The sequence below is a fragment of the Aquila chrysaetos genome, chromosome 17 (assembly GCF_900496995.4).
Source record: "Aquila chrysaetos chrysaetos chromosome 17, bAquChr1.4, whole genome shotgun sequence".
NCBI classification, from domain to species: Eukaryota; Metazoa; Chordata; class Aves; order Accipitriformes; family Accipitridae; genus Aquila; species Aquila chrysaetos.
Genome location: NC_044020.1, coordinates 21,743,491 through 21,768,470, shown reverse-complemented (window position 1 = coordinate 21,768,470; position 24,980 = coordinate 21,743,491). Strand labels below are relative to the sequence as shown.

Here is a 24,980-nt window from a genome sequence, read left to right as displayed (position 1 = left end):
TAGGGAGCAGGGAAAAGTGGGTGCAATGATCACGTACCCTAATGCTTAAGCAACAGAAAATAATAAATGAAAAAGCAGCAAAGGGCCTTCTCAGGCATACAGCAGAGACCATCTGTGCATGAGAGAAGCTCTCTTTCCACACCTAGCCAACATTTGACAGAACCACCCCAGGCAGGATCTGGAAAAAAGCCAAAGCAGAAGCAAAAGCCGTGTCCCAGCTCACCGCTCACTAAGTATCCGATGGCCTTGGATTTGACCTCCTCGCTCAGCTGCCCTGTCTTGTTCAGATAGTCCAGGACGTAGATGTTGGGTGCAAACAGGACCATGTTCTGCTCTCCACAGCCAAACGGCATCTGCAGGAGCTGGTGCAGGTTCTGCATGGCAGTGCCCATGATGTCACCTGGGGAGCAGGAGATACCAGAGGGATATTAACAATACTCAGGGCTGCCTATCAGAATCAGAGGGAGCTACTGAATAAAAGAAGCAGGAGATGACAGAGAAGAACAAAAGAAATCTGGATTGATAAAGATCCTGGACTGAAACACAGAACAGCAGAGAAAAGGAAAAGAGAGAAATGAGAGAAAGTTTAGGGCACTAGCAGAGAACTCCGAACAAAAGGACATGCAGAAAGGAGAAAAGGAAGAGCACAACTGGAAAGGAAAGTGCTCGAGACAGAAGGGATCAAAGACAGGAATGAGGTGTGCTGAAAACCAGGAGAAAAGATGTGAGGTAGGAGGCCAACACAGAGGGGCAGAAACAGCACATGGTTCTTCTGTCAGGCTGCTCACTCACCCAGCACTGAGAAATATGCTCTTCCTGAGTCTTGTACCACATTTGAGGGTAGCAACAGAGAAAACTTCTGTTTTGCAGACACTCCTGAGAGAGAAGCAAGACCCAAACAGCTTCAGTGCAGTCCCAAGAAATGCTAATGGAAGGGGAGGGGGCCTCAGTGAAACGACAGTAACACTTCCTATTAGAAATACCCGGACTTCAGTCACTTCATTTTTCCCTCACTATAAGGCAATCTCTGCATGAAACCACCCCCAGCCACTGTTAGACACTTTAGATTGTGTCTCTACAGCTTTTTTCTGGGCCCACTAGAAAACAGGAGACAGCACAGTAACTCCAATGTCAGCACACAAGAGAACAGGGATGCAAACAGTCATGCTAAATCTGTCTGAGCTCATACCCTGATGCTTGGGCAGGATGGTCCATTCTCTAGGTCTTTCTTCTGTCTTATATCTCAAGCTCCCAACTCATGGGGCATGTTTTGATTACCTAAAAATATCAGCCTACCTGGACTATGATAGAGGCAGCACTATCTTCCTCCTCCAGGCACGTCCCACCCATCAAACCACACAGGAACAAAGGAAGAGGGTGGGGAGAGTAGGTTTTACCTTTTACACAGAGCACAGAGTTCTGGGCTGTTTCCTTCTCAACTCCTTCAGGCTTGGGGGGGATAGAGGAACACAAGAGAGGTGAGAAGTTAGTGAGACAGAAAATACAGACAGAGGAATCCTTAACAAGGACAGAGGGGTATGTGAAAAGTGAGTGAACTGAAGAAGCAGAGGCAGTTACAAAAAAACCCTGAAATACAGAGCCCTGAAATAATAATTTAAGCAAGTACAGGAAATATGATCCTAAGTGACAGGTGTTGTACCTGGAGGAAGGACTGGAAAAGGAGAGGAGAACACTGCACGACTACCACATGGATGACCTGCAACTATTGTACGCAGCGAGAGACACTTAACATCCTTGCAACAAAAGGACTGCAGCATTACAGCAAGTGCTTTTGTTAGCAAAGGCTCACAGTAGCTCTAGAGGGCTGTCCTGAAGAGATGTCTGCAGTGCTATTTATCATAATGCTGCAGATGCTTTAGGGGAAAAAAAAGTGCCTGTTAATAATAGAAAGGGAAGATGGTGTACACTGTAATAGCTGGTGACACTACTGATACCATACAACATTGTAGGCAAACATTAGGGGGTTTTATGATACAGAGAAAAGCTAAGAGCATAGAATCTACCTGCCAGATTACCACATCCAGTATAATAAACTAGCATTTTCCTATAAAGGGTATGCAGTACTGCCACATAGTATTTCCTTCTGTACCACATCACATCAGCAACTCTTCTTGCCACAGGAAATGGATAAGCTGTAAAATTTTAACATGTTTTCATGGACTTTTATAATATCTGGAGTTTTGAGGGGACTTCTCTACAGGCATCAAATTCCTGTAGGTGCTTGTGAATCTCCCACCTTCATCCCAGTGCCAGACTATGGTAGCAAACCAGAACTGCATAACACTCAGCTTAAGAGGCAGTTTGCTTGGCCACTCAACTAGCAGAGAGGCAGCATGTGCTGACTGGCAAACTTACTAGGGGTGTCTCAAATAGAGGAGAGAGGCTGTAAAGTGGGTGTATTGAAATAGGAGGTGACAAGTAGGAGATAGAGAAGGATGGATTGGAGTAGGAGTCCTGCTACAGTAAGGGACAGGGAAAGGTTAGAGTACTGGCAGACACATTGCACAGCGTTATTAAGCTGCAGTCTTTATGCAGCCCTGCCAAAGTATAAAGATGATGTAAGACCATCATATTGCCACCCTGCATAGTGATCTCATAGAATCATAGGATCACAGACCAGCCCAGGTATAGAAGGGCCCTCAAAACATCATCTGATCCAACCTTTCATGGGAAAGGGAGCCTAGATGAGATTATCTAGCATGCTGTCAATTGCATCACAGCGTACACTCTAGCCTGTGGGAAAGTTCAGTCCTCCTTTCCCACAGCCCACATACCTCCACCAGCAGCTGTCTGATGACCGTGTCTTTCCGCCCTTTCTCAGGGGTCTCCACGACGGCGTTCCCGCAGGGCTGCTGGTTCTGCAGGGCCTCGGTGCTCACCGAGAACTCCACCTGCCCTGGAGGAAACAGGGGTCAGCCAGCCCTGCCAGGCAGAGCCAGGCAATGGGAATCACTGCCACTTCCAGGAGTTTCAATTTGCAGGCTCATGGATGGGGATTTTCTATCACACCTGGGCCCTGCTTCTTTCCCAGAAGAACATAGCTATCTACATCAGTAGCCATCCTGGAGCAGATGAGCTGCACTGCCATTGAAAGGTGACTCTGTTTTGGTGACTCTTTTCCAGAACCTAGGACACCACAGTGGTGGGACTCACCAGCCCCACTGCTGTTCAGCACACGGCTACCCTGCATGTACACCACAGCTATGACCACAGCACATAACAACAACAGTGAAAACAAAATATGACAATCCCATGGGACAATTGTCTAAGCTCTGGGAGGAATGGAGCTGACAGAGCATCCCTGCTGGCCAGCAATGTCTGTGGCTTCAGAAGGTGTTGTCCAAGGGCTGTAAGGCTTGATGGTACTGCATGTGGTGCCAGACACAGCCTCGGACACTGAGCCCACCAGCCTTTGCCTCCTAAATAACACCAGATGAGACAGACACTCAGCTGCAGTGCTTCCGAGGAAATTGTGTTGCTCTAACACCAGATACTGAGCAGGGACAACAGCACAGAAAAATCCTCCCTGCAGTTTTCACCACCCTGAGGCCTTTACCAAGAGATTTGGGAGTCACAAGCCAAGCCACGGTTTTCCTCCCATTCTCGCAGAGACAGTGAGATTCTTCCTCCTTTTCCACCAGAGTAGCCAGGAAATGAGTAGACGGAGCCAGACTCACACTGACCTGCCAATTGTAGAGAGAAGCAGAATCAGGGAAGGGTGCTCGTAAGAGACAGGGAGCTAGGAAGCCATAGCAATATCTATTTCTTCAGTAGCAAAGGAGCAGGGAGCTGTGGGTTCTGTGTTTGGAGTATATAGGAGGAGTAACATAAGAATTTCAGGGGTGAAGAGTCTAGGGATAGTCAGAGATAAGATAAGAAGGCTAGGTGAGGGCTAGAGGTGTAGAAGAAGTTACACAGGTACAGAGAAGGATTTGAACCTTCCTTACCCTGATGCAGGCGGTCAGGTAGTTGAAAACGGTGGCTTTCAGCGTGAAGGACTCACCACGCACTACAGAGTAGGGCATGGTGAGCTCTACAAAGAAGGGCTGGAAGGCTCTGAGGGACACTGTCGGGGACAGGCCAAAGCCTGTGTCTGCCGAAGTGCAGAATGCATTGGCTTTCCACTCGGTGATGGTGTCAGGGATGGTCACGTCTAGATCAGCATTGCCCTCAGAGCTGGCGAGGGATGGAGAACAAAGACAGAGCGATGATTTTTATGGCATTTTGGTGACTATCTGTACCCTTTTGGCCTACTGAACATGCCCCTGTGCATGATGGGTCACAGTATGTTTGTTACTGTAGGGCCACCCCACATCTTCTTGTAGACCCACAACCACTCCTTGGACAAACCTAACCGCAGCTGAAGGTAATTCCATCTCAGAGGATTGCCAAGTGATCTCTGCAAACAATGAAGGGCTTTTGGGCATTGAAAAGGCTTGGCAAATATGGGGATTCACATTTTCACTTTATAAACCCGGTTTTATTAAAAAGGAAGGAGCTAGCCCAAGGTCCTCACCTTATAGATACTAAACTCCAAATCCAAGTTTCTGGGAAATACTTTCGGACTGTCTCTGTCACCTCTTCAGGAGTGGGTAGCGTGGCAAAAAGTCTACCTGACTGAATGCCTGAATGTGATGAGATGAAAAAGAAATCAGCTACTGATAATTCCAAACAGGGAAGATCTACATCAGCATCATGCTTCGGTCTGAGAAAGCAGCAATCTCTGTGGCAATCAGAAGCTGTGCTGGCAGCAGATGTTTGGTGTGCCTGTAGTGAGCACTGGTACCAACAGCAGTGAAGTTTCAGGGTCAGGGCTTATTAGCAAGAAGAGCTAGCCTTCCATTATTTCTCACTGGTCTCCAGTAAACCTCAAAGTTTCTGGGGCAGCACTTCACAAGGTTAAAACAAGGATATTAGAGCAAAGAGCTATTTATGACCTTCTGTGCCAGCAGCCTTTTCCCTTTCAGGTACAGTCTTAACATGACATCCCTCTCCATCCTATCAAGCCAGCTAGCAATGGAACGTCCCTCTGGTGCAGTGTGTTTGTAGGGTCATTGTGACTGAGAAAACCACCTCCCTGCCAAATCTATGGCCTCCTCAAGAACTAGGCTGAAGATGCTCAAACTAAAATCATGCAGCTGGAATTTGGGAGGGGCAAAAAAAGACTTTTTGACTAAAACAAAATTTTCACATGCAAAAATTACTTCCAAGAAAATATTCTGAGTTTGGGATGAAATTTGGTAAAAAATAAGCCTTTGTTTTACTTCGGTTTTGAACAACTGGAAAACAAAGATGGGGTGGGTGGGACTTGGTTTGCTTGCCTTTTACAAACAGAAAGAGAAATACACCCAAACAGATAAAGAAGAAAAGCTCTTAACTAAATTATAGGTTTGGTCATCTTTACTTTGGCTAAATTAATTTCTATGTTTGGATAACAATTTTGAAGCTAGCAAGTATCCATACTATCTGTGCAATGGGCACCTCCAGACTCTGAGAAGGTCTCAGAGCACAAGGGAAAGATGCTATCAGAGCTGTATCACATAGCTCCTAGCAAGAGTGACAGATGGCTTGCTTGTATTTTTCTATCATGGTATTTCAGTCTTCTTACTGCTGTCTATTTCAGTTTAAAATAATTAAAAAGCATATATCTTGCATCTTAGCAACTTGTGTCAGAAGTTGAAATTGTCTTAAAACTGGACATGTACAACAGCATAGGTTGTTGTGCCAAGGGAAAACTCTCTGAATCAGTTATCCAGCTAAAATAACTTAGATTTTCTAGGATATTTCCCTTAATATGATACTCTGGAGGATGATATGGCCAATTCTGTTGCCCAAACAGCTACAGTGTAAGAGTTGAGATACCCTTAGAAATAGGGTGGGTCCATTTCAGACTGGACTTCTACCACACCCATCTTTCCATTCCAAGCCCCCAAAGTCTACCAGCTTGTCACTGAAAATTTTGTCATCTACTTCATCTGGTTTTGACCATACATAAAACTGGATGAGTCAATGAGGACAGATTGAAAATGGTACCGGAGACAACTTAAGTGATACCTGGGAAAAGAAGCCTACTTGTAAAAGCCTAGTGAGCAGAGAATTCAGCAGCAGAATAATATCCTCTGCTCTGCCAGAGTCTTTGAAAACTACCTGGTTCTGCTGACTTCTAATGTGGGGTTATCAAAGCTTGTCTATAGACCTTCACAACCCAGCAAAAGAGATAAGCCCCACACTGATGCAGAAGCTGAAATCTGCAAACCCACCAATTCAGTACTACTTCCAAGAGTTCAATTCACAACCCCAGCTCTTTTTTACGTATTCACCCCAAAATACAGACAGGATCTCTGTTCAGAACAGAGGTGATAACAAAACCCAGTTCCTTTACCGCTTGTCCTCATTGCCTGTATAGGTGCTCCAGACATGACTGAAGATGATGCAAGGCGGACTCCTGCAGGCATGTAATTGTCAGTGCTGCAATACCAAGGTTTCCTCACCTTGGTATTTGTGAAAACCTTTAAACCCATTTCCTATGGGAGAGAAACCCAACATCGGTTTTTGATACTGACTCCTGTTGAGGTTTACACAGCAGACCTGACATTGGTATTTTACTGCCTCAAAAGGAGAAGCTGTTACTGTCTGTGGATTGGACCTTGAGATGATCCCCCCAGCCTTGGGTCTGGGTGCCTGGGTGGCTCAGAGAGACCACAGGATAGATCCCCTCTGTTTCCAGGGCACTGGTTCCAGTCCAGTTCCAGCCTAGGGGTCAGGATGAGCCAAGGAGTAGATACAGAATTTTCTCTCTGGAAGGAAATGTCTGTAGCTACAATGCAGCTCAAGGACTTATTGATTTAATTGGGGTAACTATAATGGCACCGGATTATTTACCTCCCATTAGAACCTCATTTCAAGTCAACCTCAAAGCTTTTCCTGTAAGAAGAAAACTTTGAGACTGATCCCTTTTCCACCAAGGGGGGAGCAAAGCTGGCAAGACAGGTGAAGTTTATGACTCTCACTGAACTCGCCTCTGGATAAAAATTAGTGGTCAGATCATTCAGATTCACAAACCCTTCCTTTGTTACGTTGCATCATGCCACAGAAGGCTTAAGCATTCTCAGTCCTTCTCCCACTCCACTCCCTAACCATGCAAGAGAGCTATACCTTTAGGATGCTGTAAGTGTCCTCTTCATTCGTCACCACTACTGGAGAATAGGTGATCCCATTCAGAACTATCTTCTCCAAGGGGACACAATTCTCCAGAGGCTCCTCCAAGAGCATGTCTGGACCATGGTGATAGTCGTGCAATTCCTTCACTGGCAGCAAGCTATACACCTAGGCAGAAAAAGTCAGGGTATTTGGCATTTTTAGTGTCCACTGTCACAAAACACAACTGAGGGAGTTGGATGCAAGCACCAAAACAGTCCCATCACCTGCACATACATCCACATTGCCATGGACCTCCCTGTGGTGGGAGCAATGGGAATTTGGGAGTCAAAAAAGAGATCCAAATTTGGAGATACTGCCTCTTTTGTTATGGACAGCATGTTACTCTGGTTATTATGGCTCACATATATAAAAAATGACACTGGCCAGCCCATATGCGGTACTTTGTACCTACTCAGGGATTGTCGTTTGCTGCTTGGCGTGAGGGGAATAAACTCTGACACTTCCAGACGCTACTCCAAGAAAATTAATCCATGGCTGGAGACAATAACTGAAAAATTATCATCAAACAACAGCGTTTGGCGCTGGCCAAGAGAAGCAGTCCCCTTAAAAGAGCTTCCTGAGTGCCATCCCTACAATCGCACAAACCCCCTAAGAAACAGCTGCTGCCCAGTTCTCATCTTTTCACCCACCGGACGAAGACGAGAAACAGCACAGGGCAGCCTTCCCGTGCCAGCACTGACAAGAGGGACTGTTCACTGTTTCCCCTCCAGCACCGGGCTGCACTTGCTCTGACTTGCTCCACAGACGCAGCACTTACAGAGCTGGGTGACAGGTCAGCTTCTGGCTTCATGAGGAGAACGCTCTTGTCCACAGCCCGGACGGCGCAGAGGGAGTTCGGGGAGGCTCTGAACAGCAAGTGAGCATCAGAGGAAGGCAGGCCTTCAGAAGCAGAGAAGCTCAAGTCCACCTGTAGTCACAGGAAAAGCTATGTCACAGATGCCCTATCCTTGCCAGACTTATCTCTCCAGTTGAGTGCATCGGTTCCAACCTTACAAAGCCCACAGAGGCATGCACACACACTCCCTCTGTGCTACTGCAGAGCTGGATTTCCTTCCTGCAACGCCAGAGGAATCAGCACTAACAGTTCTTGGCAACTTCAAGCATTGCAATTGCTCATAAAAATTTTAAGGCAGTTTGGGGTTTTATGGCCATGGTGAATATGATGAGACAATCTCACATAGCGGCTAGATCTGTTCAGGCAGCTGGGCATGGTCTTGAACCAGGCCCAGTCTCCGTACTGCACCCAGATATTGTATGTGGAGAGAAAACAGGCTTGCAAAGACCTTGCTTAGCAGATTCTTTGGTAACATGAGAAGCAGTGATGCCCCGGAGCAATATTGCAATATCTACTGGCTGGTAATAATTCTGAGGAACTGGCCTGCCACATTCATGTGCCTTCCCCAAAACCTAACTCACAACTCTAACAAGCCCCTACCAACCTCTGTCCTGGAAGTCCTTGCTAGCAGAAGTTGTTACCATCACCATCTCACACGATTTTTGTAATAAGATGGCTGACCTGCATAAATCTTCCCTCTCCTCAGAAGTACAAACTCTCCCCTCACATGCAATGATCAAAGCATCCTCAGAGTAAACAAGTTGCCTGACAAAGCAGCATCAGCTGCCAGTCTCCCTCATGTCCCAACCAGACCCCAGCATGCCTTCTGCTGACAGCCCCCACCTCTCCCAGGGTGGACTTATAATCTTGAGAGTGCAAAAAAAATATTCTTCAGGAAATGGCACAACAAGGGCTGTAGCAAGCTTGCTTCTAGTAAAACTGTCTAGCATAGAGATAGCCAAAAGTCTGTCCTATCTGGTCTGACAACAGCTTTAAATTCAAGATGCTTTCAGAGAGGAAAGCAGTATCTGAGCACGTAAACCACTTGGCACTTGGCTTGTACCCAGACCTTACTGCAGTGCACAGTATGACCTTTAATATATGAACAAAATTCAGGTGACCAAGCTCCTACAGTGACACCAGTCTCAAGAATTCATTTAGCTTGGGTTTTAGCAGGACAAGGGACTGTCTTTAGCAGTGTCCTGTCTACTATTCTGAAGTCCCAATGGGAATTTTTGACGTTGTTCTCTTCTTAAGGCTGCTCATACATCAGTCTTCTCTTCTGAATAAGGAATATGTGGGGCTATAAGAGAACAATGGTCCACCTGCTCACAGAAAGGCTTTATTTTTCTGCACTCTCTCAGTCTCACCATTGCTATTGAAGCACCACTGTGCATTGCTCAGCAGGTTCAGGCAAGGTTTATCTCCATTTACACACAATAGAAATTAAAATGACAGGATGAGATGTACAGGAGCTGAAAGATCTGACAAGTATTAGCTTCCCCCACTGGACTGGGGCCATGTGTGTTTTATTTTTGCTCTGTGACCCCACAAGCAGCCACCTCATTGCTGGAATGAGTTTGTGTGAAAAGGAGTGAAATGCACGTGTTGCAGTATGACATAAGACGTGCGGCCCCCCTTTTCTTACCCAGGACCGTCTGTGAGATCAATGGCTGCGACTAGTTGCTAAGAGGGTTTTTATGACTGTAGTCCCTGCTGGCACTTTTTTCCCAGCAGTTGATCTCCTCCAAGCTAGCACAAACCAGTAAGCAGTGAAGCTACCTAGAACAATTTATAAGTGGCTTGTCCAGTGTTAGTAAATCTAAAGAAATGAGCTTAGCCAGGATAAACCTAAATAAATGAGCTTGACCATGCTGCAGTCTGATGGCTGCTCCCTCAAGAAATGGACACTTACCTTATTGCTGAAACACTTTTCTACGTTGAACTTGGTTGAATCAGCAATTACCTCACTGCTGGGGGCAGTGGTATAGACAAGCACTTGGGCCACTGGAGCAATATCAGCTTGTACAGGCAGCTGTAGCGAGAAGACCCCATTGGCTAGCAAACAAAACAAGAGCAAAAAGTTAAGGTACAGGAAACCTGCTCTTGGAGCAGCCAAAATTCATAGGTTTGACTTCATTCTGAACTTCATCCTAGCCATGATGAAACTCCAGGGCTCCAAGTGGGATGAATTAGTGCTCACAGAGATGTATAAATCTCACTGTCTGACTGAAAAAGCCTGTTTCAAGTCCTGTTTTCCAGTGCATAAGCGTGCTGAATTTTGGTTCAGCTTCTAAAAACAGGCCATCAGTCTGTGTCTCCTAGGAGCACTGGAGCCCCAGAAGTGCAGTGGCAGAAGACAGACAGCTGGCATAGGGGATTAGAGCAAATCTGAGCAAAGCCTAAATAAAGGCAAAGCAAGCTCAAATTCTTCCCATATCTTAGGGGACTTGGAGATGTGGATCCCTGCATTTATATGGAAGCAGCCTGTATATCTGCCACAGTTGCCTAACCTCCCAGGACAGCGACAATTTGGCAGGGGAGAGGAACTCACCACTTTCCTGCTGCAAATCCAGAATGTGGGTGCCCGCTTGCTTAATGATTCCCTTGGCCATCACCTGAATGGAAGGAGAAACCCTGCTGTGATTGAGATTATACATGAGCCAAACCTCAAAGAGGGGGAACCTGAGAGGAGAGCAACTGAGCTGTATGTCTGCTGCTCACACCCTGCTCAGCTGTTCTCTGCCTCCCTGAGGCAGAATCCCAGTGCTCACCCCAGGGGCACTGGGACATCCTTATTCTTCTGTTCTTAACCCAGCCCCTCCTTTTTGTGGGAAAAGAACATATGAAGGATGATGGGAAAGTGTTTAAAGCCTGCTGCCACAAACCACAATTTCCATCTCCAGCCCCCCTACAATTACCAGTGACAACCTCACCGTAAGGCAGTTGCAAGCTTACCAGGTAGTAAAAGACGATTTTCTTCTGCTCTCCTATGGCTGCTGGAGTAAGGATATAGTGCACCCGGACCTCTGTGGAGAAGCCACAGCTTAGTGTGTTGGACTCGGGCTCAATTTTGAGGAAGCTATTACTAGGAGAGTAAAAGCGCTTTAGTTGGAGATAGCCTTCTTCATAATACGGAACAACCCAGGAACGGTCATAGCAGTAGGGGTGTACTTTATGAGTTGCCTGGAAAAGGAGAAAATACACACATAGATCCTCAAACACGGGTGGCTGAACTGGAGCCAAAATTCATGGCCTAACATTAAAGGTTTTGTATTTTTTGTATTTAAGCAACAAGGTAACCTACAAAAAGCCCCGTGAGTTTGGAAGATGCAAGACAGGGTGGTGGTACCCTTAGCAAATCATTGGGAATGATCTCACTCCCAGAGAATCTGGAGTTTGTCTCAAACAAGCTGAATCATATCAGTTGTTTGTTTACTACCAGTATCACCTCAAGGGCTCTTTACCCTAATACCTTGCCCCCTCTAACATCCTGTTAGTTTAAAGAGAAAAGAAGCTGATTTTCATTTTTCTTCTCATTACTGGCACTGGAGAAGGGATAGTGCTGTTCAGTTCAGAGATTACCAGTGCCAAGATCAAGCTAAGGATGCTATAGAAAAGGAGGAAAAGTCTCCACCTAAGAATGCTAAACCTAAACTGAATAGAAGTTTAGGACCTGAGAGAGTCCAGATCTTCTTAAAAATGAGAGCAAGGGGAAGATATTTCACATTTAGAAGGGTGCTACTTCAGCATTTCATGTGCCTCATGTGCCCTTATTTCCTTATCTTTCTCACTATACTTGAGAACTCTTGCCTTTTCTTCACGCTGCAAAATTCTGAAAACTTCAAGCACCTAGTGGTAAGTTCTGGATAATTTTTAATGGTTTTAATCTGTGACAAGAGAATTGTAGGGAGAAGAGCAAATACAATTCTAGACACTCTGCCCTATTCCAGGGTGAAATATTATGAAATGTGCATATTACACACATATTGCATTTTCCACTAACAAAAGGATGCTCAGCAGGACTTATTTTTCCCAGATAAACAAATTCCACACCAGGGGGAGAATTTCTGTGAATGGTTCATACTCTTTTTCTCTTTATGGCAGGAAAAAGAAAAAAAAAAAAGAAAAAAAAATAAGGAGAACCGCTTAGAAACTCGGAATGCTAAATTAAACCCTGAGAAATGCAGATTGCCTTAACTGACCACAAAGGATATTGAGACAACATACTTGGGAAATCAATTAATTGAAAAGACAGCGAAGCACAAGCAGCACTCCACCATGGGAGTTAGACTTACCCTTGAAAGAGATTTGTCTAGGTAGGGCTGGTGATCCCTTGGAGCAGAATGGACTATTATGACCTCTTGATGTTCCTTCTAACCCTATATTGCTATTGCCAAGCAGGAATCAAATACTTAGAAGCTAAGTACAATTGTGACTTGGCAACCTGGTTTGTTGTACAATTATTTACACCACGCTGGTGTCAAGGTTGGCACAACCAACCAGGAATAAGAAGCTAAGTGCTTCTGCATATATAGTAGAAACTTCAGAGGTGCTCCCCTTCCAGCCCTGTAGGTCACTTCATCACCTCCTCTGCCCGCAGCACTCACCCTAATTCCAACAGAATCGAAGTTCAGCTTGGTAGTGTTCAGGACAAACTGTGCCCTGCCCTCTTCATTTGTTGTATAGTTGGTTTCCTGGCCTCCTTGTAAAGAAATCTTCACAACTTCATTGGCGATTGGAGCACCAGACCCATCCACTAGTTTCACCTGGAGGAGCAAAACCAGTATAGTATAGGAGAGGAATGCCTGTCACCTGAACAGACTGATAGACCACCAAGCTAAGGATGTTGGGCTCATGTCAGACAAGGAAGCCTCCACTGCTCTTTACATGTGCATTACCTATCTCTTTCAGAGAGAGCTGCAAACTTTCTGAATCTTATTTCTTTGGCCCTTTCTTATCTCCACCTCTGGGTCAGAGGCGTGCTCGTGGAGATTGACATGCACTCACACCCCTTAGGCCTCCTATTAAACAGGTGACTGGAAAAGCAAAATTTTACTTGACCAGAGAAGCAGAAGCGCAAGGACAGAGGGGTAAGCAGAATGAGTGCTGTGCTCTCGGCTGCTGTTCCCCAGTTCGAGAGCCTTCAGAGGAGAGGAGGCCCACGGGGATTAGCGGCACTGAGGTCCAGCATCTTTGCAGAGGGGGGACATGTATCTGTCCAGGAGGTTCAGTAGCATGATTGTTTGGCACTCATGGCGTTCCATTCTCATGATTTCCCTACCTGCCCAAAGTAGGGGATTCCGGGTTTGTAGCGAGAGTCTGAATGCTCGAAGGTGATTTTGCTAATGGTGGTTGTGATCTCAGAGAAGCTTGTTCCAGTCAACTCCACTCCTGCAGGAAGAAACATGAAGAATTAATTTGCCTCTGCCTGACCAGAATTACTTTTAGCCCAGGCCAACCCTTCTTTGCTGGGCAAGCAATTTTGTTGATGCTCCTGGCCTCCAGGTAGGAAAACTTTAGGATTTCAGAAAAGCAAGAGTCTGCTTTTCGCCCCCATTCCTACTTGGCAGGCCCCTCTGCTGATCTCTCCTGAGCTTATTATATGGCTTTTTGATCCAGATGGTTCATACCTGTCTCCTCCTCTTTAATCTTAGCCTTCACATGGAGCTTATTCTCATACCCACTTCTCTTGAGCTGGAATAACTTGGTCTTTACCGTTTCAGAAATGCAGCCATAGTTGTCTGTCTGTTGGGGGAAAACAAACAAGACCTTTATAGTCTCATTTATATAATGCTTATTCAACTTAATGAATCCATCACTGTGCGTTGCTCTGAACTGGAAGAGAAGCCCATAACCTCACAGATCATTCCCTCTGTTGTTTTTATCAAAACTGGAAAAGCACATAAGTAACTTGGCAAGGAGCATTTTGAAGTACTTGCAGCAACATCAGAGCAAAGAGTTTGCAACCTAGAAGAGTTTTGTGTATGTGTGTGTGAAGTTTGAAATTGCAAGCACTTGATACAGAAGCATAGGGAATTATTCAAGCGTATGCCACACAGGAAATGTTTGCCTGGCATCAGGCACGTTAGAATATAGCTGCTGGCTTGAAATGCACAGTGATACATAAACCAAAGCCTAGGTATGTGTAGAAAGAAGATGACAGCTGGAAAAGTATTTCCAAAGCTTGCCAATTCACTTCAGCATCTTCATGTACAAGGCAGGTCTCCACAGAAAAGGGAGGAGATGCCTGGAACAGAGGTTAGCACTGCAGTGTTCATATTTTCTTTTAACATGGATAAGAACAGCAGTGGCAGAGGCAATTGTGGGGATCATACTGTAGCAGACCCCAAGGACCATATGAATGTCTTCTGCTTGCTTTCTTGTCCTGGCATATTTCCACAACTGCTATTACCCCAGCTCCTGTCAATTAAGCTAGCACTGTTGCACCTGTCCATGGTCCAAACATCATTCAGTTTTGCTCTTGTAGACTTGCCAGTCTGAAGAGTGAAAAAAGTGATTTTTTTTTTCTTCTGTCTGTCTTAATCACTGCCACTAAACCCATATTCCTTTCCTTCTTGCTCAAACTGCATCACCCCTCCCCTGGTTTCTGCTCCTTTCCTGATTCTGACACTAACTTCTGATCCCACACACTGTCTCTAGTGTAAGCCAACCCCAACTCTTCTCTCATGACTCATGCCTTTTCTATCTTACTTCTCTCTTACACTCTCTACACTCCATCTGACCTCTTTCTGTTTCTTCCATCTCTTCCTTCTCCATCAGCTTCTTGACTTTACACACATCTTTCTTACTGCACAGACCTTCCCCCTATTTTTACCTTTCACATTTCATCTTGCACCCAACCTTCTCTCCTTCTTCAGGCTTCCTTAAAATACATGGAGTCTCTCCCTTCTTCACACTACGCTCGTACATACTCAGGCCAAGCCTGCGCCTACAAGGCATGCTCAATAAACCACACTTTCTCCTATCGCTCTACCCGCAAGAGTAATTGTGACTCACCTGTCCAGAGAACTCGTCACACACTGCTTTAGCCTCTTCGCCATAGCAGGCAGTGGCTGCGTGTTCAAACCTCCGGCAGACACGGAAGCTCACGAGGCCAGGAACAGGCTTCCCAAATGTGTATCTACCAGCGGGGAGGGTTGAAAGAAAAACAGAGCTGTTAGGAATGTAAGAGGCATGGAGAAAAATGACTAGCTCACCTGCCACTACTCTTCCCTAGAGCTGCCTCCAGGACACAGCAGGGTCATCACAGGGAATAAAAAGCAGAAAGAAATTCAGTAACATTTTAGGATCAAGCATGGCAACGGGGGCAGGAGCACTGAATCTTATAGTCCTGATTGCATCCCTGGGAATAACATACAAGTCTTCAGAATTCATTTACCCTAATGCTGATTTAGTTGAGAGTACTCCTCATCTTGGAGAACATGTTGCAAGTATCTACCCCACCGCCCAATTCTGATGGAACTCGTTTGTGTATGTATGTCCACTGGGTCTTTTGGCTCGTTCTTCAGCCCGAGCTGTGGCTGGCCCTGCAGGATGCATGGAACATTGCTATGCAGAATTGAATGAGGTGGCCCAAAGGAAAGAGGGCAGCTGAGTCACTTATGGTTTCCTCTCGGCAATGACAAGAAAAAGCCACAGTTAAAACACCATTCCCGGGTAAACTAAACTGAAGACCTCTTCCCTAGCACTGTAGCTGGTCTGAAATTCTCTGTGACTCAAAAAATATGCAAAAAAACCCCTTCCAAAAAACCAGAAGAACAATATGTTTCTACATGTACATACAAAGTGCCCCAAGCAATATTGTTGCCTTTTGTCTAATGGTAGATGTAGTCTGTTTCGTCCTGCGACCCCCAAATGATTGAGAAATATAATGAAGTATCATATCTCAGTCTCCCAACTGGACTTGCAGCAGCAGCTGAAGACAGACCTGAAACCAAGAAGGACTTGAAAGAATGGCACTCACAGACCACAAACTGTCACCTTCAGCTTCTCATCAAGAATGGTGATCACCTTGGGCATTTTCACTGTTACTTCGAATTTTGGCAGCACTGCAGCAAAACCAAAGCAAAACAGTCTATGTATGTGGTGGGGAATAACATAAGAATGAGACATGAAGGCTGCTCAAAGACTATTCTTACAAATGACCTGAAATCCTTTTACATCTAAATGGTCAGATTTTAGAGGCTTCTGTCACCTGCACATCCCACTGAAGTCAGTGAAAACCACAGGCCCTCAGCCAACAACTGTGCCAGGTAAGACAAGATTATTACACCAGCTATTAAAATACAGCAGCTTCTCAGATAACACATGGGTTATCAGTCCCACAGCAGTAGGATACAGTAAAATAGAGAGTTAAGTCAATACAGTTCTCCCACAAACATACAGAACTGGGACTGCAGCCTGGTCTCTGCATTTCCAAAGCATGTAGACCTCACCAATTTGCAAAATAGGAAGACCCCATAGCTTCCCCGGTGACTTAGCACAGGGTGACATCACATCCAAACCCAGCTGCAGGAGGGGAGGTGGACGGTGGCTGTCTTGGGAGAGCTAGGAGGGATTCAGGGCATAGGAACAGTCTTGCAGTTGAAAAAGGTCAAAGGACTTCCAGACTCATCTTCCAGGACTCACCTCTGCTGCACGAGCCAGATCATGTCAGACCATATAACAAGGGCTACAGCTGGCTTGCTGGGGTGGGAACCTATGTTGGTTGCGACCGTGTGCCGGTGTGTATTGGGATACCATTTTCTAGCCAAGCAGATGGAACTGGCATAGTGGTGAGAGCATCAGAGAGAGGTTAAGGCACTGAGGCGTCATGCGAGCTGCAGGCTTAGCTTGTGGGGGAGGAAGGGCAAGGTCTGAATTTACAGACAGCCCCAGCCTACACCAAAAAGTCTTTGGGCCTTAGGCAGGGGAGACCCAGACTCATAGCGTGACACTTGACAGTAGCCAACTGGAGATGAGGCTGTGACCTTAAAGCACCTCTGAAAGGAGGTGAGGCTTGTGGTTGCCAGCACAGATTAATCCAAGCACATTGCTGCCCTGATGGGAGCCTTGCTGAGAGGGGCAGTCAGAAGAGCTGCACTGCGTGGCCTGGGGCTTAGGGAGGAGTGGAGACGGGTGGCTCAAGTCCTTCAGTCTTCACTCCTCAGAAAGGGATGATGCTTGGGAGGGAGAGGACACAGTGATGTTTTTCCAGCCATGTGGGACATCCTGGTCAGATCTACCACCCTGTTCAATTAAGCTTTCATGCCTCACAGGACCAGCTGTTAGGAACCTGAAACTGCAGCGACAGTTACCATACTCCTCCACAGAGAAAGGGTGCCGAATTGTCTTGCCAGAGGCCTTCTGTGCCACCACTGTGTAGGTCCCTTGCATAGGTTCGGAGGTGAGGTTGAAGAACAGCTGGATTAACCCCTTCTCTAACTCTGCCTTTGTCCACTGGTACACACGGTTTTTCTTTGGGTCCTACAGAGAATGTGATCACAAGGAGATTGTGAGAACAGTGGGAGCCTGCAACAAGAACTAAAAAGCAAAAGCAGTGAGGGGAGGCCCAGCCCCAGTGTTTCAGAAGGCTGCAGGACAGGAGTGGGGGGCACTGGCAGGGTTGTGTGGGGAGCCCAGGGCTGGACAACAGAAGGAGCTGTAACCTTGGCCCAGAGTACATGGTTGCCACCATATGAGTTAAAGCTCTGTATATTCAAATTAATGTAATGGACCTGCTTAATACATAAAATAGACAAGAATCATCTTGAGGCAACTGGTAGTTACTCTGCCCAGGGTGACGTGCAATAGATGTGAACATGAATTGAATGCTTGTACATACCTCGATATACACCAGCGGAAACTAGAAAAAGAAGAAAGGAAACAGCATATTTAGACAGAGTGCAAGCAACACGCTCAAATGACCAGGGCTATGACCACGTTTCAGGGAACAAGCTGATCACCCAATGGGATAAGAAAAAAAGTTCCTGCTATGGAGCAACAGAGTATTTTGAGGTACATCAAGACGGGGGGGCAATCCTTTGTCTCAGGCAGAAAAGCCAGCTGAAATCACTAACTCTGAATGATCTGCAATACTAATAAAAGCAGGTGCACACTGTGATAATGGCAGATTTGCCCACTGCTGAGGTGCTTACACCAGCACAGTTCATTTGCAGTTTGTCAAACTTTTCCAAGAATGCAAAAGGCAGCCTTATGCAGAAATTTGAAGCACAGACCCTGTTAACAAGATCTGAGGTAAGCTGGGAATTGCACAACTATCTCAGTGTACTGAGACCTCTCCCCAAAAGACACTTCTTTCCTCCCTTTCCCCACACAGATGACTTAAGGCCAAGTAACTAGTGAAAAGGAAGCATCATACTTACCACTTCATTCAAGGGACGGAAGTCTGTATCCAGAGAAACAATTCTGAACAGGACTGATGGAGAAAGGCAGACAGTGAGGTTCCACAGTGCAGTCAGCAGCCAGAAAACATCAGTTGCAAAAACAAATGGTACAACAGAGAACAGAGCTGTTCTCTTCTAAAGAAATTCCATTCACTAGAAAGCTAAGTCATGCTAGTAGGTTACCCATGTAAGAAATTACATGAATAAGAGGATGTTAAGAGCAAATCCATGGCTGTGTGAACACCTTACTGATCATGGGCATCAGAATCTCATTAATCAGGACCAAAGTTAAATCTAAGTTGCCTTTGTCTACTTTGCAAGGATATATTTTTACATTGGAATTCACATGGGTCTTCTAATTTTGTTATAACTAGACTGACTTCTTAGGAAGGATGAATACAAGCAAATTATTTCAGCACTTGGCTGCAAGTTTGTGTTGGCTCTGGATGGATAGAGAATTCAGCGTCTCTTTTAGGACATTCATTTCTGTCCAGGCCAAATTTAGGAGATCAATGGTCCAGAAGAAATAAATGGCTTATATAGTTCTCTCTGTCTTCACTGAGCAAAATCAGCTGCGGCTTTAAAAGCTATTTCATGACACAGCCTGAATTTTGGCCCTGTTCTCTGTAGGACAAATATCCAGTCTTTCTCTGATTCTGATGTGGACCCTAACTGCATGGACCACAACAACAGAGCCCCCAGTGACAGAGGGAGTGTGTGCAGGTGCTCCAGATGATACATGCATGTGTCTAAGGTTCCCCAAATTGTTCCTAAATGAAGCATTAAAAACATAAGCCTCAGCCATGAGGTTGCAGTTCTGACCCCCAGTGAAAGCAGTCAACATCTGGCTGGCACAGTCCGACAGTTTTAGTATGAATTTTTTCTTCAAACGCAAATCTCCACCCCTTCCCAGGTACCTGTCTGTCCGGGCTTGTAGACGGGTTTGTCTGTCTGGACGAAGACCAAGCTCTCAGAATTCTTGACCAGCACCGACTTGCGGCTCCTGAACTGCAGTGTTGCCCCCTTCACCGTCACAGTGATAAATGTGACTGGTGACTGGCTATTTGATTTTGGAAGCTGGAGAGTAAGAAAGCAACTATGTTATGGACCATCTTTAAAGGCTTCCAGAACTGAACTGGCCTTTAGGAAATAAGAGGTTTAATATAATCCTGATGGACCCAACACAGAGGTGAGGAGAACTATAATCAGGAACAAGAGCCTGATCTTCACTTGCCCCATATTTCTACTGCTGTGCAAGTATTGTGCAGCAAAGGCACTCCCATCTCTGCCACCCAATTTTAAGAAATTCTTACTGCCCTGACCAAAACTTTTCTGTCCTTTTCCTTTTGACAGTCACAGGGGCAATGGAATAATTCCCCTTCTCTTTCAGATAATGTCCCTAGTCCTTGCAGAACATTTCCTTTTCCAAACCAGACACGCCAGATCTCTATACATCTCTCTCCAAGTGACAAAACTCAATCTTCAGCCTATATCTGACAAAGCCAGACATGGATGCCAACCTGTTCAGTGTTCTGAAGGCCCGTTCTTCAGCCTTCAGGCCAAAGACGTAATCTGTGCTCTGAGCCAGATGACCAACTTTCCTAGCTGCCTACAATTTGCTATAGCCCCTGGGGCTATCAATTACATTAAGGTACAAATTTCCTGCCTCACTCTCTTTTTCAGTCACAGGCAATCACAGCTCTATGTTCTTACATTAATTCAGTGTACTATATCCACAAGTCAGAAAGTATCTGAGGTTCAAAAGCTCTACCCCAATTTGAAGGCACTCAAGTGACAATCTGTGGCTGTTGAAGGATGATGTGAAGAGCCATTTGAAGAAGCTTTTCACCAAACAGCCATCAGAAGCATCAATACTAAAACCACTTCTTTCTCCTGGCCTCTTGTCCTTCTGTCCTAGAGAGGGGCTGGCTTTCCAGGATTCAGCGTTTCCCATTCAGATAGCACACTAAGGAGATGTCAGCAGTGAAAGGGTGTTGAGGATGGACGTGAACATACCTTTGGCCAAGAGGGATGTGAATACCTACACAGTGTTACTCTGGTCATTACTACTCAGTGCCCTTACAGTTTATCCCTGGCACAAGGGATCAGCCCACAAGGATGAGATACTCACCGAGAAAGGGATGCAGGTAAACATGTCCGTCTCTGACACCACGTCATCAATCAAGCTCCTGTTTTCACCTTGATACTCGAGTGTGGCACTCAGCGTCACAGACTCATTCAGGTGGGTCAGCTGAACACAGACTTTCTCAGAAGAATCAGTGTGTATCAGAAAGGGCAGTAGCACCATATACTGCCTAGGAAGAGGGGAGAAGGACAGGTCAGAGGAACAGGTAACAGGAGCTGTACAGAAAGAACAAATAAACCAATCTGATGACTACAGCCTTCACTGTGCAGGGGGAGAGGTGCATTTTCTAGGAGTGTAACAAGATTTCCAGCATGACTGTAACAGCAGGGGAAAGCAGAGAGGCCGGTCTCCGAAGTAAAATACCCCAGGAAATCCTCAGTGCAGATGTCTGGAAAGGATATGTTTTTCCAGGTTCTGGCACAACAGCAGTGCTTCCTCCTGGGACCCTGAATAATGCCAGTGGGGACAAGTCAATTGTCACCTTTGCTGGACACTGTTAGTGGGATTCAGGAGCCACACAAGTGCCGGTACCCAGTGAATAAACGCCATTGACCACGCGCTGCCAACCGTCTGCAGCACTAACTCTCGTTCCTCACGGAGACCCAAAACTGCCACAGCGTGGTGCCACATCTTCAGCAAAAACGCTGGAGAAAATTTCAGGTTTTCAGGGAAGCAAACCCCTCTTGTCTCAGCCGGAGCAGGGGGTCCCTGCTCAGCCCTACGCAACCTCCCTCCCAGGGGAGCAACGTGCTGGTGGTGTCCCGGTGCCCAGCACTGCATCTGGGAATCAAACCGGACCCCTCTAAGGGCATCAGGGCTTCCTTTTGGGTGGGCGAGGACTGGCCTCTGACAAGCATCCCCAGAGCAGCGAGCATCTGGGAGAAGAGCCCTCGACACGTCAGCAGTAAGGTAGGGCATTCGCTTTAGCGGTATGGGCGGCTCTCACACCTTGATGTCCATCAGTTGGTCTACGGGGAGAAAGCTCTGGCCCCTCAGATCCCAACCCTGCTGTCTGTCTGCATTTGACGAAAGCGCTGCAGCACAGCCTTGCTTTGCTGCGGAGGAAAAGACATTGGCAAAAAGCCAAAGGAGAAAGCCTCTGGGATGTCAGGACCCCTCGTGCGCTGCTCCTGCCATACAAGTACGACGCACGTGCACACAACACGCACTGCCTTCACATACAAACAGGGCAAAAGGGGGTGAAGAAAGGATGCAGCACAATATACCCTCACAGACCTTAACAGTCACAGTCTGACAGTGCCATCTAACCTTGGGTGAGAAGGGAATTTTCATTCCATTGGCTGAGCTGAAAAATGAGAGTTAAAAAATAAAGCCATTTCTGGTCGTGCCAGATCTGTTATTTGTTCCTTTTTTCCCCATTATCAATCAAAAAACCACTCCCATCTCCTGGGCATTTCAACCTGGGAGTAGGGTAGCCAACCCAAAATGAAACTTTTCACTGTCTTTTCAAAAAAGTCTATCTCTTAAGGAAAACTGAATGTGTAAACAGTTATAAAAAGTTGCCTTTCAAAAGAACCAATTCTGTGCAGAATATTTTGTTGAAATCCTGTCAATTCACTGAAGCAGCAAAAGGTATTCTCATAGACCTTTCCCTCTTTTTTCCTTTTTTTTTTTTTCCTGAAGTTTTACTGATATCTCAGTTTCACAGACTGTTTTGGGTCCCCCTGAAGCGCTACAGCTGCTGTTTGTAGAAGACGCTTTACCCAGCCCTGGTAAAATAAAGCCCTGGTCTTTACTCCTGGGTAAAAGAAAGTAGGCAAAAGATGAGAGACAAAGCGAGAGACAGAAACACAACCCAGGCCTCCTGCCTGCCCAGAGACCCCCCTGCGCAGCTTACGGCTCCGTGGCAGGCGAGCTGTGTCCAGGAAGGAAGAAGAGGAGCAGGAGGAAGATGTTTGGTTTGCTGGGCAGCCCGTCCTTCCCCATGGCGCGGAGCAGGTCGTGGTGAGTCAAGCAGACACCCAGCCTGGTCCGGTGCTGCTTGTACTCCCCCTCTGCTCTCGGAGCCAAGCCTTTATACTCTCTTCTGCAAACAGCCCAGGGGCTGGAGGAGATAAGGGCTGGGGGCCAGGGCCCATCTGGAAATGGGGAGAGGCGGTACGGAGGAGCTGGAACTAGCAGCGCTGAGTCCGGGCAGAAGGCCAGGCGCTGGGGGGGAGAGGGAGGGGAGGGTGCCCAGCAGGCTGGAGCCGTCTCTCTTTTGTGGCAGGGCAGCAGGCGACCGAAGGGGAAAGGTGGTGGCTGAAGAAAAGAAGGGCTAACGGCAGAGGGGAAGGGGAAGGCCTCCCTTTCTGGCAGGGCTCCCCGTACGGAGCTGGCCGCGGCGCCGGTCACGGCGGCTGCCGGAGGAGCGGGAGCAGTCTGATTTCCTTCAGACTGGGAGCAGGAGATTGAGGCGGCATTTGGGAAACAAGAGTGGGCGAGCCTCACCCCCGCTTACAGGCGGGATCTGAAAACGGGGAATGCAAACTCTGAAAACCTTCCCCCTTCACCCACCCTGCTCCCCCATGCTCTCCATTCCCAGTCCCACCAGGGCTAATGCCAGGAAAAGGGGCCAGAGAGTGCCTGGACAATCAAGTCATCTAAGATAATCTGGCCTTCACCCTGACAGAAAGAGGGACAGTGACATGATGGGAAGCTGCCAAAAGTTCAACCCATTAACAGTGTGTAACACATTAACCAGTTCCCCAGAGCAGCAGCTGCCCTCACACAACAGGACAGACATGGCCTGGGTCTTGCTTTCCCTGTACTGGTTTTAGTTCCAGGTCAAGTTATTGGCACATCTAGATCCAATTATTGCTGTTTGATGGAGTCCTTACTGGTTTTGTTATGTGAAAGTCCATGTGATGCACTGTGATGGGCAATGCTGCATCACACAGGGAAATTTCTTTTTGACCATTGTCTTTACCGTAGTTACCTTGGTCTGCAGCAGGAGGATCAATAGCTCTGGTAATTATTACCCTTGCAAGTGGCAGTAGAATACCTGTCTTACTTATAGTCCTAACCCAAACTCCAAAGAAAGGAGATCTATGTTAGAGGATGTAAAGCATAATTTTTGGATTAAAAAGGGTGCAGGATGAAATGATTATCTGTCTGTCCTTCCCCTCTCCTACTATCATCATCAGAAGTTTGGTAAGCTCAGGAACTTCAGAGTTAAGAAATCCAAGTGCCATGAGATAACAAACCTTCATTGCAGACTCATTCTGCCCTGCAGTGACCTGCATGGGAAAGGAGAGGATGGGAGTGAATGTCCAATTTCCTTGGGGACTGCACAAAAGACAGCCCAGGTTTGTGCTCTGCCTTCCCCATCTGATGCCTAAAGGTTGCTCTGCCTGCCCAAAATAAATGTAACCCAGGAAGATCTGCCTCATCCGCAGAGAAGAGGATTTGTACGTGGGGTGGTCAAAGCCTTTTTGAAGATGGCACTTTACCTTGGTTTGAACAGGTTGGGAGCCGGACTGATTGAACACAAACCTTACAGGAAAGAGGTGCAGAACTGCACGCAGCAGAGGAAGGAAGGGCTACCCTTTCTGGCAAATAGCCAACCAGCTCACACCGCTCACAAGCCAGCTCCCAATCATTAGGACCTTGGTCAAAAATGTGCTGTGTAGCCAAAAACTGAAGAGAAATGTTTTCAGTCAATTGAAGGGGGCAAGATTTTAAAAGCTTGAGAATGCCAGGAGGTACCAATGAACATGCACAGATACCGAACTGACTTCTAAAATCTGCCCTCAAGCTGCTTGGCCTCCACCCCATTCCCAATAGCAACTTGGGCCCCAGCAGCCTAATTTCAAGGGTTTCTGCACCGCCCGTGTGATTCAGCTTGTAGGTGGTGGTGCAGACAAGGCAGTGGCAAAGAGTTTTCCCTCTCTCTCCTGCCATTTCCACCTGCTGTGAGTAGAGCTGAGAAGGCCAACAGGCTTTCTAGATCATTTTGGCTAGATTTTAAGTGGTTAACTCTAAGCTCCTCAAGAAAACTCCTGCAAGGTGTCGGCCTATCCGTGAGGAGAGTGTGTTTCAGTATTATCTTTCTTGGATTTCTCTCAGTGAATCTGAATTTCTGTCATTTGGCATAGCTCAAAGGGACAGGTGCCCCAGTTGTGCAAAAAGAGCATTAAGCATCCTGTGTCTGAACCAAGAATCCCACTGCATTCATTGACAGCATCACAGAAGTGCCGGTTAGAAGGGAGCTCTGGAAGTTATCTAGTCCATCCTTTCACTTAAAGCAGGACTGCTGCCAACGCTGTCAGCTGTGACTTTGTCAAGTCAAATCTTGAAAACTTCCAAGGATGGATAACCTACCATTTCTCCAGTGATCTGTTCCAGT

At 46.5% G+C, this 24,980-nt stretch overlaps 1 protein-coding gene across 1 annotated transcript in view; it reads right to left on the bottom strand.

Moving 5' to 3' along the window:
- A2M (alpha-2-macroglobulin) overlaps positions 1 to 22,733 on the bottom strand; it is a 31,221-nt gene extending 8,488 nt beyond the window's left edge. Inside the window, exons 1-24 of the mRNA XM_030040736.2 lie at positions 22,491 to 22,733; positions 20,618 to 20,801; positions 19,404 to 19,563; positions 18,466 to 18,518; positions 17,925 to 17,945; positions 17,398 to 17,566; positions 16,065 to 16,149; positions 15,098 to 15,221; positions 13,711 to 13,825; positions 13,362 to 13,471; positions 12,688 to 12,846; positions 11,036 to 11,263; positions 10,632 to 10,695; positions 9,993 to 10,135; positions 8,000 to 8,149; positions 7,177 to 7,347; positions 6,404 to 6,545; positions 4,538 to 4,646; positions 3,969 to 4,197; positions 3,578 to 3,704; positions 2,796 to 2,917; positions 1,398 to 1,449; positions 793 to 876; positions 224 to 400 (exon numbers count right to left, since the gene is read on the bottom strand). Coding sequence (XP_029896596.1) covers positions 224 to 400; positions 793 to 876; positions 1,398 to 1,449; positions 2,796 to 2,917; positions 3,578 to 3,704; positions 3,969 to 4,197; positions 4,538 to 4,646; positions 6,404 to 6,545; positions 7,177 to 7,347; positions 8,000 to 8,149; positions 9,993 to 10,135; positions 10,632 to 10,695; positions 11,036 to 11,263; positions 12,688 to 12,846; positions 13,362 to 13,471; positions 13,711 to 13,825; positions 15,098 to 15,221; positions 16,065 to 16,149; positions 17,398 to 17,566; positions 17,925 to 17,945; positions 18,466 to 18,518; positions 19,404 to 19,563; positions 20,618 to 20,801; positions 22,491 to 22,579 — 3,067 coding nt within the window. The 5' untranslated portion in view covers positions 22,580 to 22,733. The remainder of the gene's footprint in view (positions 1 to 223; positions 401 to 792; positions 877 to 1,397; positions 1,450 to 2,795; positions 2,918 to 3,577; positions 3,705 to 3,968; positions 4,198 to 4,537; positions 4,647 to 6,403; positions 6,546 to 7,176; positions 7,348 to 7,999; positions 8,150 to 9,992; positions 10,136 to 10,631; positions 10,696 to 11,035; positions 11,264 to 12,687; positions 12,847 to 13,361; positions 13,472 to 13,710; positions 13,826 to 15,097; positions 15,222 to 16,064; positions 16,150 to 17,397; positions 17,567 to 17,924; positions 17,946 to 18,465; positions 18,519 to 19,403; positions 19,564 to 20,617; positions 20,802 to 22,490) is intronic.
- Positions 22,734 to 24,980: the final 2,247 nt, after the last annotated feature.